General features: G+C 39.6%; 1 protein-coding gene across 4 annotated transcripts in view; it reads right to left on the bottom strand.

The window, feature by feature from the left end:
- The window catches only part of PLPPR1 (phospholipid phosphatase related 1), a 323,243-nt gene that overhangs the window by 19,440 nt on the left and 284,650 nt on the right, over positions 1 to 19,153 (bottom strand). For all 4 annotated transcript variants that reach the window (XM_086683609.1, XM_086683608.1, XM_086683607.1 and 1 more), the window contains one exon: positions 12,330 to 12,462. In XM_086683609.1, coding sequence (XP_086539735.1) covers positions 12,330 to 12,462 — 133 coding nt within the window. The remainder of the gene's footprint in view (positions 1 to 12,329; positions 12,463 to 19,153) is intronic.

Below are 19,153 nucleotides of genomic sequence, written 5' to 3'. Positions count from 1 at the left end.
GCTCAGTAGGTTAAGTGTCCAACTTCAGCTCAGGTCATGTTCTCGGCCCTGTGTTGGGCTCTCTGCTGTCAGCACAGGGTCCTCTTAGGATCCTCTGTCTCCTTGTCTCTCTGCCCACTCTCCCCCCACCCCCCCCCCCGCCTCATGCTTGCTTGCATGTTCTCTCTCTCTCAGAAATAAATAAAAATTAAAGAAAAAGAGTGAATAGGGAGAAAGAAACAATCACATACTCATGGGGTCTTAGAAAAAATATTTCTATTCGAGACTTGTAGGAATTTTACATTAGTGACTATTCAGTAATGTCTACCTCTCTCATTAGAATTGTAGAATATACAAGCTCTCTCAGAGCACTGACCACCTCTACTTTAACACTGCACACTAAGTACCTAGTATCAAATGTGGCACATAGTAAACATTTCATACATATTTGTGGATCAATTCATGAACTGCTAAAGAAACCTCAGAGCAACAATAGAAGAGGATAAAAAAGCATAGGAACTTGTCCAAATTATCTAACTCACATTGTCGTCTCACATCCTTGATTCTACTGAACACAGAACACAGGGTTGACAATAAACCATTTGGCATGTAAGCTGTAGGGACCATGTCTCTTTTTTATAAACTTCACAAAATCCTGCATAGTCCCACTTAGCAAGTAAAGAGAATAATTGAAAACTGGGACTATGTAAGTTCTCATGAGTCGGGAAACTCATAAGTCATCATTTGTAAATTAAAGGATTCTCCATTTTTGGGGCGCCTGGGTGGCTCAGTCGGTTAAGCCTCCGACTTCGGCTCAGGTCACGATCTCGAGGTCCATGAGTTTGAGCCCCGCATCGGGCTCTGGGCTGATAGCTCAGAGCCTGGAGCCTGCTTCGGACTCTGTGTCTCCCTCTCTCTCTGCCCCTCCCCTGTTCATGCTCTGTCTCTCTCTGTCCCAAAAATAAATAAACGTTAAAAAAATTTTTTTAAAGGATTCTCCATTTTTGATGCAGCAAGAATGAAAAAAGAACCTTAAATTGGAATATGGAGATCCCTGCTATATACATAGGAGAGACTTCCTGCCGGGGAGGCCTGTGAATCCCGAAATCATGACCAGCTTGGGTATAGTTTTAGACTCAGACATATTTGAGAGAAATGTCCCCATTTCTGATCCTGAGAAGTTGCAATGGTTGTCAGTTTAAATATTAACACGGGGGCACATGAAATCATGACTCCTACCTATTCTCATGCAGAGAAACTAAAATATAGAACTTCAAAAAAAAAAAAAAAGAAAAGAATATTGAAAAAGACATAAAAACGAGTTATCTGGGTTAGGTTGGTCACAGTACTCTCTGAAAAGGGGAGGGACTCCCATTCCTCCGTCAACATCCCTTCTCAGCCTCTCATCTAACATTTCTAAAAGAGGGCTGATCCTGTGTCTATGTTTAGCAAAACAGTGCAGTGAAAGGATGGAAGAACTATTGTGCTACGTGACATTGAGAATGCTTGAACATTTTCTCATGTTCAAAATGTAACCAGCTTTGTGAATCTTTTGTGATAGTTTTCCTACTATGACACTTGAGCAACAAGCAAACCGCCCTCGAATCACTTCCTAGCCTTTGGTTTAGTGGGGAAATGGATGAAAAGCTTATCCCACAGGAACAAGTAGAGCCAGTGGCATGGGTTCGTCAGTCCATTTTCGACAGTGGAAGGGGAACACCTAAGGAATTCTTATGGGCCATGTCCTCAGTGCACATTCTGATTCAATCACCAACTCTTAATTTTAGATCGTATCTTCCACCAAATCTCCATTGTAAATAGAATACAAGATACGAAGAAATGAACAGAGTTCCTTTTTGCTTTTACTTTTGCCACATCGAGGTCCTTAGTGGAAAATCTTAGTGGAGAAAGTCAGCTGTTGCTCTCAATTCAGCTGTGAAGATCATTCTCTCAGGAAACAACCCTTTCTTTAGGAAAAGGAAAGAAAGAAGGTGAAATGTCTTTTCGTTTTTGAGAGAGACAGAGAGTGAGAGAGAGACGGAGAGAGACAAAGAGAATCTAAAACAGGCTCCATGCCCAGTGAGGAGCCTGACCCAGGGCTCGATCTCACAACCTGAGCCACCATCAACAGTAGGATGTTTAACTGACTGAGCCACCCAGGTGCCCTGAAGCGTCTTCTGTTTAATATGCTTTATTCAAACTGAAAGTTACCCAACGAAGAGACTTATCTGTGTTACCATGTTCATCCCATTTCCTTGTAAGGATGTACTGCACAGGTGAGATGTTTAAATAAGAGTGCCATGGATACTAGGTAATAACAATAAAGACAGTAACAAGGGTAGCTAATACTGTGTGCTTACTGTGCATTAGGTATTGGTCTAAATGCTTTAGAATATAGTTCACTCAGTTGCCACCACAACTCTATGAGGTAGACACTGTTAGTAGCTCCACGTTTCACAAAGAGGTCAATTAAATTGACCAAAAAAGAGCTGGGATTAGAAACTAAATAGTATGGCTCTAAATCCACACTCTTTTTTTTTTTTTTAAGTTGATTTATTTATTTTGAGAGAGAGAGAGAGAGAGACAGTGTGAGTGGGGAGGGGCAGAGAGAAAGGGAGAGAGAGACAGAATCCCAAGCAGGTTACACACTGTCAGTGCACAGCCTGATGTGGGGCTCAAACTCAGGAACTGTGAGATCATGATCTGAGTCGAAACCAAGAGTCAGACACTTAATCAACTGAGCCACCCAGGTGCCCCTAAATCCATACTCTTAATCATAACCTTCTAAGCTTATATTTTCATAAACCTAAAAAAATATGAGTAGGCCACAGCTCATGAGTTCGAGCCCTGTGTCAGGCTCTGTGCTGACAGCTCAGAGCCTGGAGCCTGCTTCGGATTCTGTGTCTCCCTCTCTCTCTGTCCCTAACCCACTCGCATTCTGTCTCTGTCTCTCTCTCAAAAAAAAATAAATAAACATTAAAACAAATTTAAAAAAATATGAGTAGGCATCAGGCCATGAAAAACAACACTTTTAGTCCTGTTTGCTTGGCCACACACACACACACACACACACACACACACATGCACACACACGTGCAAATGCACACTGAGAAGAGGCAAGGATTTAGAACATGCCCCCGATGAAATGTATTGCACTTGTCACAACTGAACAAGAATTCCTCAATATTTTAGGCAACAATTTTCCAACAAGAATATTATGATAAAATACTTGGGATATGTCATCACTGAATGAGATAGTTTTTTTTTTATCACTTTGGCAATGAATCTAATTTTTTCTAATATATTACAACACCCATCAGTGCAAATTGATCTACACACATCAAATATCTTATGCTTCAGAAAGAAGTTTCTGACACTATTGAATACATCAGTTCCTTGGACAGTTAATTTCAGGTGTTCACAAAACAAGATCCATGTGGTCTCTGTTTCCTACATATTCCATGAAAACACCAAAGGCTGATGGGTGTGTACTTGTCTTAATGGCATGGTTTTAATTCTAAGAATAATTTTATTTAAATCAACTAGTCTGGACCTCAGTTCCTTTATATCACAGGGTTATTATGCAAATCACAGAAATAGTTGTAAAAACATTTTGTAAATTGTGAGCTTGATATAGATACTAGTTACTACTATTTTTATAACTGAGGGAAATAAATGTCCTCAGTATATTTTATTTTATTTTATTTTATTTTATTTTATTTTTAATGATTTATTTTTGAGAGAGACAGAGAGAGAGAGAGAGAGAGAGAGAGAGAGACAGAGCATGCACGCAAGTGGGGGAGGGGCAGGAGAGAGGGTTCAGAAGATCAGAATTGGGCTCTGTGCTGTCAGCACAGAGCTCATCACGGGGCTCAAACTCACAAACCGTGAGATCAAGACCTGAGCCAAAGTTGGATGCTTAATTGACTGAGCCACCCAGGCTTGATTATAAAATTGGTTATAAAGTTATTTTTATTTTTTTTTTATTTTTTTTTATTTTTAAAAAAAAATTTTTTTTTCAACGTTTATTTATTTTTGAGACAGAGAGAGACAGAGCATGAACAGGGGAGGGGCAGAGAGAGAGGGAGACACAGAATCGGAAACAGGCTCCAGGCTCCGAGCCATCAGCCCAGAGCCCGACGCGGGGCTCGAACTCACGGACCGCAAGATCGTGACCTGGCTGAAGTCGGACGCTTAACCGACTGCGCCACCCAGGCGCCCCGTAAAGTTATTTTTAAAACAGAGGAAAGAGACAAGGACCCTATAATGCTAACAACCTCAATCAAATATTCGACTCTGTGTTATTCATTCTCCGTATTAATAAAGTACCTTTTACAATATGATGAGCTGGTGGTTTTAAAAAGTACCTTATATTTGGCAGTATATCTACTCATCATGATGGATGAAGGTTAAGGATAATTACTTAATAAAGATGATGGGTAATCAACAGGAACCATTCCTCCTAAATATTTTTATAAATGAAAGAACAAACACATCTCTCCTTCCCCAAAGCATAAAATTACATTTCTTGATGACACAGTTTCATCTCAACTGGAGTGTCTTCTTTAGTCCTCCTTTCTGGGGACAGTTCCTCTGTTTTTCTCTCTCAAATGTCTGACTCCTGCTGGCCTTTCAATAGCTGCCTCTCAGTTCCCCTAGGCAGTGTGGATCCAAATGCTGCTTGAGAGAGACAAAGATCCTAAAAGTTGGCCAGAGGCAGTGGAATTCTACAATAAAATGGAGAAGTTGCATGCAGGTAAATCTAGGAAGTATGCCCTAGATACAAACTAAATATGGAGAGGGAAGATTCTAGATTCCTAACCTACCAAAGAATCTAACAATGGGTATATTAAATTCTGAAGGGCTTCTAAATAGCAGATCCCGAGTTCTGCCCTTTCTGATAATGTTTGTGTTTCAAAAACAAAGCTGGTGCTTTGAATTCCCTCCATTCCCACCACTGACAAGCATCAAGTCCTGTTGATAACTGACAGATTACTGATCTGGTGCTGTTGCCCTCTGCTTGACGCATTTCCTAATCACTGTTATCACATTCTAATATAACCATTTAAATTGTTTCCAAAGCACCACTTTTTTAATCAAGGTATAACTGACATAGAACATTAATTTCTTTTCTTTTAATTTTGAGAAGGTTTTATTTATTTTTGAGAGAGAGAAGAGAGTGAGCAGGGGAGGGGCAGAGAGAGAGAGGGAGACAAAGAATCCGAAGCAGGCTCCAGGCTCTGAGCTGTCAGCACAGAGCCGGATGTGAGGCTCGAACTCGTGAACCACAAGATCATAACCTAAGCTGAAGCTGGACGCTTAGCTGCCTGAGCCACCCAGGGTCCCCGAACATTAGTTTCAAGTGTGCAGTATAGTGATTCGATATTTGCATATATTGCAAATTTTATTTTTCACATAGAAAGCTTTGAAACCACCCTTTATCGATTGTTGGAAGTCATTTCCAATATTCAGACAGTATTTTTGTATCTCACTGTGCCTAATTTTGTGATGTGTGTAGTATCTTCATAGCAAAAATATTCACGTAACATTTGAAGCAAAAGTCTGAAGTATACTTGTCTTCCTAAATCTTTAAAACTGAGGGTGGTCCTGCTTCCAGGGGTCATTTTGCAGTGTTCAGAGGCATTTTTGATTGACACTAGTGGGTCAGGGGTGCTACTGACATCTGGTGTATAGAGGCCAGGGATGCTACTGAACACCCTATGCAGAAAAGAATGATCTGGCTCAACAGGTCAATAGAGCTGAGGTTGAGAAATGGCTTTATAGCAGAGAGGTTCACTGACATGCCATGAATGTGCACTGGCTCATCTGCAAAGTGTAAGAAAGTGGCTATCTACTTGCTCCTTTCATCAGAGTCCAGTCTTTAAACACTGGTGCTGGGAAGACCCTCAGGGAAGGATCACTAGAGTCTCATATGACTAACTAACTTTCCTCTTGATAATGAGAGTACCCTATAGAGTCTGGAGTAGGAGTCTTGCTCTGGACTGTATGTAATGTGCTGGTTCACAGAGGATGGCACTCAAAGGAGAGCAGATTTGTTCCGTCCACTGAGCAAAGCAACCACAGGCAGCCTCATCACAACCTCTGGAGACCTGAACAGAGGTCTGGTTCTGCCTTTTAGGTCATTCAGAGCTCCCAGCCTCAGTATCCCTCTCCTCCCTGCATCTCTGCTCTCTAGAAGGAAACACCAAACAGGCCAGTCTTGAAGTCTGGTGGCTTGGCTGCTCACGGAGCCCAGAAACTGAGGTTCCATTTTTTTCCCCTAAGACCCATCCTGGCTTTCTCCTCCTGATCTATATCCTAGAGCTTCTACTCTGGTTTCTGATCTATATCCTAGAGCTTCAACTCTGGTTTATATTGCTGAGCTCCAGAAATATCTCCATCTGCTTATAAGCCCATGCCCTGCATTGCATTTGCCCTTTTCTTCAGCTTCTTGTCTCAGAACTAAAGTTGGGTGCCTGGGCACCCTAATTTTTTAGAAAAGAATGGAACTTCAGCTTCTTCAGTTGGCACATGGGGCTGGCCTAGTTCACGGGGCACCTTGGTTCCTGAGGCAGTCGCTATCCTGCTGTGAAGTCACTGCCAACTCTAGACAATTCTCTTTGTAGGACAGCCTTTAAAATCACGTATCTATCCCCACAAACTCCCTGTTTCCTTTTTCTACATTATTTTTCCCCATGGCACTTATCTCCTAATGAACACTATAATTTACTTATTTATTTTGTTTAACGCTTAGTTTCCCCTACTGGAATATAAACTCAATGAGGGCAAATAAATCTCTATTTGGTTCACTAATATGTCCTCAACACCTTAATCAGTGCTTACCATATGGTAGATGCCAACAAATTATTTGTTGAAGGCTGAATGGATATGATCAGTCCTCCAGTTTATAATTTAATTATAAATACTGAAGGTACATAGAAATGGACTTACTGAATCCAATGACATCTCTTTTCAGATAAAGTACATTTAAATGACTTTCCAAATGGAGAAGGATTTTCTAGTTCTCAAAAAGGCTGACATTAAGCTTGTCTCAGGGTATCAATTCTTATGGCCATAAAACACTGTGACCTTTGAAACTGCATTTAAAATATTCATGCTCCATTTAGATCATAGTTAATTTATGGCAATTAATTAGTGTTACATGAATTAACTGTTTACCATGCTACTTTCTATTCTGCCCAGTGCTACCTCATCCACAGACCTGACCTAAATGGCATAAGACTTGCTTAGTATTTAATTAAATTTTTATTAGAAGTAATAATGGAGCAACTATAAGGATCCCAAATGGAAAGCCCATAATAAATAGCTTCTGGGTGACAGGCTATTTTAGTTGCTAATAGACAGTCTAATCTTGACATATTTAGATGAGTTTTTTTCCTTTAACCTCAAACAAATTAGTTATTCAAGAAGATAGTTAGTTTAGTTTTCCCTCCACATGGCAAACAACCCCAAAACCCTCACTAAATTCTAATGCTTTTTATTCATTACTTTCCAATATTAAATTAAAAAGTTACTGTTTAATAATTGATATTTACAAGAATACTTTTACTCAAGTATATTTGTAAATGAAAAGGATATAACTAAACTTATCTTCATGAATTTTTCGGAAAATGTGACTTCCTTATGTTGTCTTTGCTCCTGAAAAAAGAACGCAGTGGTTTATCTCTTTCGAGAACTTAAATCTGGGTGTTGTTGTTGTAGAATTTAATGCAATACCAAAGAGATTGTATAAGAAAAGGACTGGAGAGGAAAATGATGAGGCAAGGGAAAAGTCCAAGTACGTGTTACTAATTTAGGTACACCTGTTCTTATAAAATGCTGGTGAAATTTGTTAGTTCAGCCATCCTTTTCCACCCTTCCCACATCATGTAAACAAAACTTGAGAAATTAAACAACAATTTAGAAAGGGGTGGAACACTTATGAGGGTGCATCCCTACATTCAGGAGGCTGGGAATCCTTCCTATAATGATAACTTTGGGAAAACCAATTTACTGTTGGATCTGTGAATCAGAAGAATTCCATCTTCTCTGTGAAGGCCAACACACTTTGCATCTGTCTACTGGTGGAGATGGCTTCATTTGAAGGTTTTCCCTTTGACTTCACTATTCTTGCCATTTTCTTACTGAAAATTTAAATTTGGATCTGTGGGGTAGAGTGAGGGGATGCTGTGCAAGTCCACACCACCCAGACTAGGGGAGACTGAGAGCCAAGGTGCCACGCTCAGTTCTGCTTCCTACACGGAGGACCACGTTAAAGGACATGGCCATCCTTCCGGATAGCCTCTATTTTGCCACTCCTTCTCCCTGCCCCTTAAAAAAATAATGTTTAGCTCTCTTTTCTGATTTTAAAATTATACATATTGATGATAAAAATTAAAAATTAGAGCATAGAAAGCAAAAGATAAAAATTATTCAACCATTCTTCTAACACTCAGAAGTGACAAAGGTAACTTTTAGTGTATTTCCCTTCAATCTTTTTTTCTCTGGGATACCCACACACAAATAAACACACACATACACACCTATGATACTGTATCCTTATTTTGAAATATAGATTCATAGTGTCTTGACTTTTTCACATAAAATTATATCGTGAATATTTCCCTTTTCATTAAAAATTCTTAAAAATAATATTTTCTGAGGTTGCAACTTATGGTGGGAGCATTATTTTGAAAAAATTGTATCTTGAGAGATTTCTAATTTAGGTTATGAAAAATAATTTTAGTCCATAAAAATTAATCTATAGCAGTGATCATTTCCATAGGATAAATTATTTGAAGTAGAATTTTGGGTTAAAAAGGACAGCTGTTTTTAAGATTATTGAAATATACCATCAAACTGCTACGCAGAAAGGGTATATCAGTTTAGTCTTGCCAAAAATGTATTTGAATTCCAACTTTTCCCTCACCTTTGACAGCATACAGCATGATTCTGCTTAAAAATATTTTGCTAATTCACTGGTCATTTCGCAATGCGAAGCTGATCGTATTTGTTGGGAAATACTATTTGTAATGGACTCTAGAATAATTACATAAACGGCAAGAGAAAGTCATGGGATTTCAACTTAATTAGAAGAGTTAGCTGAAACAGTTGGCATTTTCTGATCATTTTTGGTGGCTACTAGGTCAGAAAAACAGACTGTTAATCTCTTTACAATAACATTTCTAGTATATTTGATTACTGCCTTAGTTTACTTTGATTGTTTTCAAAGGAAGCATCCCTATTTAAAGGATTTTTAAGTAGTATGTTTTTTCCTCTTATAAAAAAACATTAATCCAGGTACTAAAAAAAAATGTTACTCTTCTTAAGATAAATAGCCTTTCCCTACACCTTCAACTCTCCTATATGAAGTTAGGACAGACTTCTCTCACCTTCTCTTAGAAACTGCCTAACTTATGTACTTTAATTTCCTGGGACTAAGCTGAAGAGTGGTAATAAAGTTAATTAAACAGCAGGTAAATGAATATTTAAGAACCAGCATTTATGGAAGCAATTTTAGGCAAATCTGTGTCTTAACACAGGTAATCTTTGTTCTTTACTTATCCAAAAAAAGAAAAAATTAATGAAAACCTACTATGTGCCAGGCATTTTGCTGATATACTGTTGATAAAAAGTGAAAAGATACAGTTCCTGCTCTACGAAGGATCACAAGTTAGTAGGAGTAAAAGTCTTATATAATTACAGTGAAATTTTAAGTGCCTATAAAAGATGCAGGTGTAAGGCTCAGTGGGGGCTGGGGAGAGGAGGTAGAGAGCTGTCTGGGTTGGTAAACAGGTAACATGTAAGCTGCGTGTTGGAGAACGAGCAGGATTGTCAGCTGTAAGGGCGAGAGGATGGCAATAGGCAGAAGGAGCAGCACATGAACAGGAACCAGGGCAAAGCATCACACTGTTAAGCACGCTAGGGATGCTTTGAAAGAATTTAAGCAGGGAAATGACCTGGTCATACTTTTGCTCCGGAAACACGTGCAAAGTGGTCAGTGGATGTTATTTTTGCAGGGCTGGGGTACACAGAGCCACGTAGCAAGACAAGATGGAGGGAGACCACTTACAGGGCAAGAAATTTCAATGGCTTAAAGCTGTGGCTCCCAAACTTCAGAGTGCATCAGAATCACCTGGATGACCTATCATGAAACACAGATTATCAGGCTCCGTCCCCAGACTTTCTGATTCCGTAGGTATGGAATGGAGCCTAAGAATGTACATTTCTAACAAGTTCTCCTTTGGTTTAATGTGACTTCTAGGTTTTTGATTTAAGCAACTGGGCAGATCCTGGTGCCATAAAACAAATGATGAAAAGAATGGAGCAGGTGCTTCCTTAGCCAGCAATCTCTCTTCTCTTTTGATGCTGTTCCTCTAATTCTCCGAGGTTTACATGCTACCTGCTGGCTGTCTCCCCACACAAGCATCCCTGTGAGAAGTATCTCTGTCAGCTTATGATAGACCCCAATGGACTAAAGTGTCACTGATTATGGAAATGGGAGTTTGATGTTCCTCTAGGGTGAGACATTTCTATTTAATTGTCCTCCTGAAACCACACCTCAGCTCGATGCACTGACTACAGTAGGGATTTCAAGTACCACCGCTGGCAATCGGCAGGGTTCGTTCCTGGATGGTGGGGGCCTTTTGGCATCCCTCCGTGAACAAAGTCTTGCCCTGACAATGCATACAGGCAGGTCTGTATAAATGACAGATATCAGTTACAATTTCTATTCTTTGGACTCTGCCCCAGCTGGGGTGGATCCCAAATAGGTATAAATTATCTTTGCCAAGGAAAAACAACAGTGACTTTTATAAAGATATCTCTGCTTAATTATAGTCTAATAACCTTCTGCTTTGAATAACTTGCTCCATTATATGATCAGGCAGTGAACATGAAATCTTCTCCAATCAAATTATGTAAATGTGTCTATATACATACACAGGCACTCTCATACTCCTTGGGAAAAGTTACTTCATCCCATTTTATATCAGATCTTCACTTGTACAATTAGGATTATCAATTACCTTATTGGGTGTTGGGTGGATTAAATGAAATGTTTGTAAAGCATCTACTCCACTCTACTGATAATAAATATTCTCTTTTCTCCTTTTGTTTTCTCCTCGATGATTTGTTACCTCGCCACTCTGGTGGGAAGTGACCGAACTCCGAACATCTTTGAAAGGCACCACTGTTTGGAATGAGTGAACTCATAGACAGAGATGACATTGTATTGATTAGGGGATTACCCAGTGAGCTGATTACAGACTGCCACAGGTCATTCTGCAAATACCATCAGTAGATGCTGAAGACTATTTTAATGTTAAGGGTTGCTTCTTTGAAATTAGATTTTCTTAGACTTCCCGCTGTACTATGTCCCTCATTTCTACTCTGATCATAGAAGTTATTGCATATTTGATTTTAATGTGGTCATTTGCCTATGACTTGAGGAAATTCAACCCTTTCTCCTACAGCGGGGAAAAAACAGGATTAAGGAAAACCAAGAGTTTAGAGCATGCCATATTCTGGACTTCACTTTCCCAGTTGTCAGTTCTGTAGGTTCTCACTAGTATCACAGCTTGTTTCAATACCGGCTATGATCACACTCGGGAGTTTTATCCTGGCTCCCATGAAGATCTAATCAGAGGTAGGAATATATATAGGTATATTCCTACCTATACCCATATATACACTCATCCCCAAATCTATAGTCATTATCCACACCACCTCAGACATTTTTATAAAAGTCCTAGAAGGACAGATATAGAACATGCCTTAATTATTTCTTATCATGAATGCTAATAAAACTATTTGTTTTCCAAACTTGGAAAGGCAGAATCAGATGGATTCTGCCTTCCAACCTTGTTTTCCAGAATCTGATGGATTAGATTGCCCATACTTCGTAGAGTTCCCCACATAACAAAATTATACTGGATGGGAAATTTTTGTCAGGAAATTTGATTATTTCTAAATTCATTTTATTGGTGTCCCCTGCTGGGCTCCCACAAGCTCCCCTGATTCAGTTAAAGGGTATATGACAATAGCTGGTGACTATGAAAATATATGTCCAGAGGGAATCTCAGATAAATATTGTGTAGGGGGAAAAAAATCTAAGTTGAAATCATTTGTAAGACAATAAGTACTGCTTCACTTTAAGGATGAAAAATTTGACATGGCACTACGATTAGGCTCGGTTTCTGTGCTTCCTGGAAAATCCCTAAAGAAACCGTTGCTTTTAAAAGTTGATGCTTTCATAGCTTAGTTTATTTTATCAAGTGTGCCCATCTGTGGTAAGGGTAGTAGGTTTTACCTGCGGGCGAGGGTTCAGTTCAGCATGCTTTTATACTCACCTATGAATCTTATGATCCTTCGGAGTAAGGGGTTCAGGTAACAGCATTCTCCGGTCAGGATTGTTTTCTCCTGGGCAATTAGAGATTCTCTGGTTGACTTTATGAAATACATGGATATCTCACCAATAAAAATCTGGAGAAAGAATGTTTAAGAAATGTCAAGTTGGAAAGCTGTCTGACAGAAGAGACCAGTTGCCTTAAAAAACAAAAACTTCTGAAGCTCCAAATGCTTTTAAAAGATGTCATGTTGCAGAGATGGAGAGTTAAATCATAATTTGTACTTAATTCTTCAAAAGAATTAGAGGTGGCAATAACTGATAATTTCAGCTAGGTTTCAGGCTATATTATTAAATTCTAAGGTCATAAAAACATAAATGGAAATAGTGAATTGCAGTGGGAACTATGATAAGGCTCACTCACACTGGGACTGAATTTTTTTCATGTTTATTTATTTATTTTGAGAGACAGAAAGAGAGACAGAGAGGAGGCAAGCATGAGTGGGGGAGGGGCAGAGGGTGAGGGAGAGAGAGAGAATCCCAGGCAGGATCCTCACTGTTATCTCTCAAACTACGAGACCATGACCTGAGCTGAAATCAAGCGCCCGACGCTCAATCGACTGAACCACCCAGGTGTCCCTGGGATTGATTTTTTTAACTGAATGTGTGAGTTGCAATGATGAGAAATGACTGGGACAGCCCCATGTGCCTAACAAGGCATTATAAGCACACATAACAATAAATTATTACCTTGTTACATGGCAACACATTATTCACCTGATAAATCTTTACTTGAATATATTGGCTTGAGCTTTATTTCTCTTACTGGTTGACTGTCTCTTTATAACTGGTACCTTGGTACCTCTCTCTCGTTATCTTGAACTAATACATATATATTACTATATACATTATAATGTCTTTGTGTAGGCTGTAAACTCTCTGAGGACAGGGGCCACAACCTATGTTTCTTGATTACTCTTGTAGTACTCAGCACAGTATATTCTTATTTAAAATAAGGAACTGACGGGGGAGGGTGGCTGGGTGTCTCAGTTGGTTAAGTGAGTCTTGATTTTGGCTCAGTTCATGATCTCATGGTTGTGAAATTGAGTCCCCCATCAGGCTCTGTGCTGAGTGTAGAGGCTGCTTGGGACTCTCTCTCTCCCTCGCCCTCTCCCCCTCCCCCACTCAGGCTTGCTCTCTCTCTGTCTCTCAAAAAAAAAAAAAAATAAGGAACTAGCATGAGGTAAGTTGTCACCAACTCTGCCACAAGTGAAGACTGAGAACCACCAACAAAGAATAAAAAGTTGCTAATTACCATCATCTATTGAAAACTATGTGTCAGGCACTTCATCATAGTATTTTTCATGCTTGTAAGATTCCTAGTATAAGTATTATTACCCTTGCTTTGCTGGGGAAGATAGAACATTCAGGACCTCCCATAGCATACAATTGGCATGTGGGGGCACTGGGATTGGTATCCAGGACAACTAAATTCTAAAGTCCACACTTTCCACCACATCACATGCCATTTTTATTTTCCTAATCCCAATTTCAACATTTTCCCAGAAGAATGTGATCCTATAGATGTTCTTCTTTGCTATGTACATGCTTATGGTGTTAGATAAACTTTATCAATACGTTAAGAATTCCCATTCCTTATATTCCTTCCGTCATTATGGAATAGATGGATAAAGGTGGCAACATCATGAATGGCACAGGGTGTGGAAATGAAACTATAAAATTATAAAATTGGAACCATTTACAGATATTTTCCCTTTGATGATCTAGGACACCAAAGGTCTCAGTGCTTGGCCACACATAGTCAGTGTTGGAGGCAGCACTAGAATGTGGCCTTTACACATAATTCCATGCACAAGTGTTATCTTGATTGTACAAATGTAACACCTGAGGCACAGAGGGATTCAATAATTTGTCTAAGGTCAGAGCTAGTAAGTCACAAACCCTGGCTCTGAAGCCAAGAAGACCTGGCTCCATGGTCTTCATCTCAACTGCTTACACTTTTACTAAGTAGTGACTCAATAAAAATATTTGTTGCATCTGTGTTTAATATTGAGAACATAGAAAACAAAACAAGTTAAGCGTAATATGTTTTAAATACTGAAAAACTCAGATGCTATTAAAGTACAAGACAGAATGGTGTTGTGGAAATAGCACTAGAGGCAAGTCAGAAGGAGGTGGGAAGTTGGCAGGAGTAGACAGTATTTGGGGTCAGACAGGCACACAATGGCATGTATCACTTTGGCAGGTGGCGTTGAAGTATGGTTGTTCTGAGTTAAAAATATTTTGTGCCTAATGTCCCTTGGAATTAACAATGAGATGATGCTCTGTCATGTACAAATATCTGAATAGCTTTAAGAACTCAGCCCTCCTTCTTTTCCAGTAAGACCTATCTCTGCTAAAATAAGGTGCCAAAGGGTTTTGTTTGTCCTTACTGTACGTGATGGAAGCGTATTGCTGGTTTTTTATCTTACTGAACAGATGGGGATGGATTCATGCATGCTTGGATACATGAAACAGTATTTCCTTGAGGGAGTTTTCTCTGATTCCACAGACTAGCTCAGGCATTCTTGTTATACGTGAATTTCTTACCTTGCGTTTCTCTTTTCTATTTCTTATCAGAAATGGTTACATATTATTATTGTTGTTCTTTGTTATGGGATGTCCTGGTATTCTTAGTTACTATCCCCTCCCTACAGCATCCCCCGGCTTAGCCCAGTGTAAGGTACATCATAGTTATTCAATGTTGAATGAAGCACACCAGATTAAGGAAGGTCTTTTGGAACACAGGTGTAATGAGGTAGACTATAAAGAACAAAAAATAATTTCTATTATTTATCCTTCTGGACCCAGTGAAAATGTCACTACCCTCCCCAAAGCCTTTACCAGATCCCCTCGGGAAAAGAGAGACCCTGTCTTGTCATTGCTCCCACAACATGTTATACAGATCTCTCTCTTGACATCTACCCACTTAACTGCAATTATTGTTTGTGTGTCCTACTTCATTTGACTACAATATTCTTATGGGAAGGACTTGTGCCATTCCTTGTATGGTGCTTAGAACAAGGTCTGGTAGGCTCAATTAATACTTGTTGAATAAACAAAAGATTGAATCTTTAGAGGACCTACTTCTAGGTAGAATCTGACCTTATAGACTCTGACCTCTGACCTTTATTTCTCTGAAGATGAACACTGCAGGGAATTGACAATATGGACCGGAAAATACACAATTCTTGGTGTATTGCTTAAGAATAAATGAAAACTGTGGACCAAGTAATACAAAGTGAATTATCTCTTCTAAACTAAATTCATCATATCCTCATTTTGCATTCAACAGTTTTGGAGAGGGAGAACCCACTCTGCCAGGAATTGTTTTAGCACTGGAGGCATAGCCGTGAACAGATGTCGTGTGTGTGTGTGTGTGTGTGTGTGTGTGTGTGTGTGTGTAGGGAGGGCAAAAAAACTGAATAAATACATCATGTAATGTCATTAAGTGACATATGATTACAAAGTAAATGAGGGAAATGGGATGGGGGTGATAAACACATAAGGACAAATATGAAAAGAAATAAGCATTGCTTGCCTTAACCATTTCAGAAGCCCAAAGCATTCTTACTCTACAGGAAAGAGATGTGCACATTCTAGAAATTTTCCATTTAGTGAGACTTTCCACTACTCACACAAGAGGGAAAAGGAGGCAAAAAATGTGTGTAAACATCTACACACAACCTATTCTTGTTAAAAATACACATGTGCATACCCATATACCCACACAAAAATCTCAACAAAATCACTACAAGTCATGTCAGACCAAACAGAACTTGTCATGTAAAAGGGTATGGGGCCTAATCCACAAGTAAATCCTAAGACTCTCATGTCAAAGGTAATAATTAGTACAAGGTTTGTTATTATTGGCTGGCAATATTCAAATTCCCGTTGAGGTATGAAGCATAAAAGAAAAAGAAGTCAGAGCAAGGATATCTACCAACTTATATACCCAGTTCAGACAATGCTTGGAATATATTAAGTGATGATAAATATTCACATAAGGAAGAGAGGAAGAAAGTGAGGGAGGAAGGGGGTCATTTTATAACTGAAATAGGAGGATATTTCTGGTTGTCAGTAAAGACTGTGATGGACATAAAGGTTGCTGAAGAAACAATCCAGTTCTCAGACTCCACTGAGTGGGCTGAAGGAAGTGCATTTTTCTGCATTTTACTGACCACACACAGGGTGCTATTTGTCCATTTATTGGGTCCCATAATCTCATATAGGGCCTGATTATGCTTGGGGGGGGGGGAGAGAGAGAGAGAGGGAGAGAGAGAGAGAGAGAGAGAATTCTGCTTGATAAGGGAAGGGGTCTCTCTTCTTTCCTGCCAGGCCTCCAGCCCACATTGAGTGCCATTTTGTACATTGTGGCAGATTTAGGACTCTGGTTTTGGCAATGGCTGGGTTCCCCCATCTGTGTCTTTGCCACACACACTCTGCCTCTATCTACCCCTCTGTTCAGAGAGTAAATGGGACATGTGGGACTCACCATGTGCTTGTCCCTGGCTGCCCTATTACGGTCTTTCTGATTGTTGGCTAACAAACATCGTATCACTCACAGCAAATGAGAACACCCTCTGGTGAGAAATGACCAAGGCCAAACTCTAGATCTGGAAATGAATGAACTGCACGTGAATTCCATTGATGCATTTCTTATCCCCTAGCTCTGCCAGCTACAACCCCACATGACATAAGACATTTAGATAATAGTAAGTACACTTTAAGTAATGAGGATAACTGTTCTAGCTTGATAAAGTTGTATTTCAGATATGAAAACCCAAATGGCAAAGAAATAAACAAATAATCCTGGAATATGGTGCATCAGTTGGGTGTGTTATCTCTTAGACCTCGTTTCTTCACAATGTTTCACAGAAGATCTGGTAAGTGATAAATAAAGGATATCAACACACAGTATTTAGGGGACAGTTTTCAGATTTCAAAATATAAACAGTTTGCAGAAAAAAGTCACTGGAAGATGTATGACAATCTCATATTGTAAGGGGGTTTCACTGCACGTTATATGTGGTTGTCACTAAAAAGGGCATCTAGAACTCCTGCACTATATGTTTTGGGTGCACACATATGCTAGTTGTAGCTCTGGTACTTGGCAAGATCAAAGCCATTGCTGTTTCTTGAATGTGGGCTGTAGAGCTGAAAACCCAGCTCTCTCCATTTTTGATGTGTAATTGGGGGGCAAGTAATAATTGAAACTTTCTGAGCCCCAGTTTTTCTTTCTTTTTTTATGATTTTGAATATGAGGGTAATAGCTATATCAGCAAATAGTTGACAGTATTAAAAAATGTATGTTAAAGCATCTATAGGTACTCAAGGAATGTTTGTTGTTTTTACTTCCTGGTCTGTCTAAGGCCAGAATGTTGAGATGGATTTAAAAAGAATCATTGTCTCTGACTTCGGCTCAGATCATGATCTTGTGGTTCGTGAGTTCGAGCCCCGTGTCGGGCTCTGTGCTGGCAGCTCGGAGCCTGGAGCCTGCTGAGATTCTGTGTCTTTCTCTCTCTCTGGCTCATCCCGGCTTGCACTCTATCTCTCAAAAATAAATAAACATTAAAAAAAATAAAAATAAATCATTGTCTCTAGTCCTGGAGTAAGCAAACATGGTATGATTCTATCTCTGCTCTGTCCCTGACCAGGTATTTGATCTTGAACCAGTCGCTTGACCTCTCTGGGCCTCAGTTTCTCATCTGTTGAACAAGAAGACCTCTAACGTGCTTTTCCAGCTCCAACATCTTTGCCTTTACGACAGGAACTAACAAGAGAGGGCTGATTAAGGGAAACTGAAATCATATAGTTGGGCTTCAATCTCAATTCATTTGGTTAAACTCTCCACTTTTAAAGTCCTATGGGACTCTGCTCTCACCAAGTAATCTACCCTTAAGCAAAATGGATGCAACCTACTTCAGAGTCATCATGTTGCCTGATATCTCTGTCACTTGGGTTCCTGAAGAATAACAGAGACTGGTGGCCCCCTCTCTGGGATTTCTGTGTAGGACACTCTGAGGAAGAAGAGAGGGTTCTTTGCATACTTCCCAATATTAGTGTCTAAATAGCTTCAGGGCTTTCACTCCCAGGGATTTTTAAGATGCTCCCAACATTCTCCTGAGAGGCTTCCATAGTCATGAGCATTTCCAAGAAAGGGAGACATGCTTTTGCAGTAGATTTTGTTTAGTGGCCCAGGAAATTTAAAATGCACAGATTGTGCTGCCAGCCCTGACTGCCAATGTCTTTACATTCTGCTCTAATCCTCCCCAACAAGGGCCATCTATCGACAACCCAGATCTGCGGAGGCATCCTGGTCCTTTCAAATGCTGAGCCCTGGTTGGTTCAAGAGCTCGAGCTTTCTGCTTTCTTACATCCAAGTGTAAGTAAGAAATTCAGCCCTAGACACTTCCTATGCCTTTTAAAGATCCAAGCTTCAATAGAATTAAGGTCATTTGCATGATGGCATTTTGAAAATTGTTCAGCAACTGGGATAATAAGTGTTTATAGATTGGAGCCTCCCTACTGGTGTTAATCCAGGGGACGCAACTACCCAACTACCCATTTAGAAGGCAGGCTTCAGTTGACACTTGTTATAAAATACCATGTTATGTTATATGACACGTGTTATAGTATAACAAGGTGGGATGCTATATTTCTAAAGCATAGTAGTCTCTTATGCCTTTTCTCCTGGACAGTGGAAATAAGAGAAACTGGAATTTATAGTGGGTTAGGTAAAACACTGCTCTCAATAAAAAGTAAAAT

This window comes from Puma concolor, chromosome D4, assembly GCF_028749965.1.
Source record: "Puma concolor isolate L17-30 chromosome D4, mPumCon1.1.hap2, whole genome shotgun sequence".
Lineage (NCBI taxonomy): Eukaryota > Metazoa > Chordata > Mammalia > Carnivora > Felidae > Puma > Puma concolor.
The sequence above is the reverse complement of the archived record's forward strand: the minus strand, read 5'-3'. Positions and strand labels throughout refer to the sequence as shown.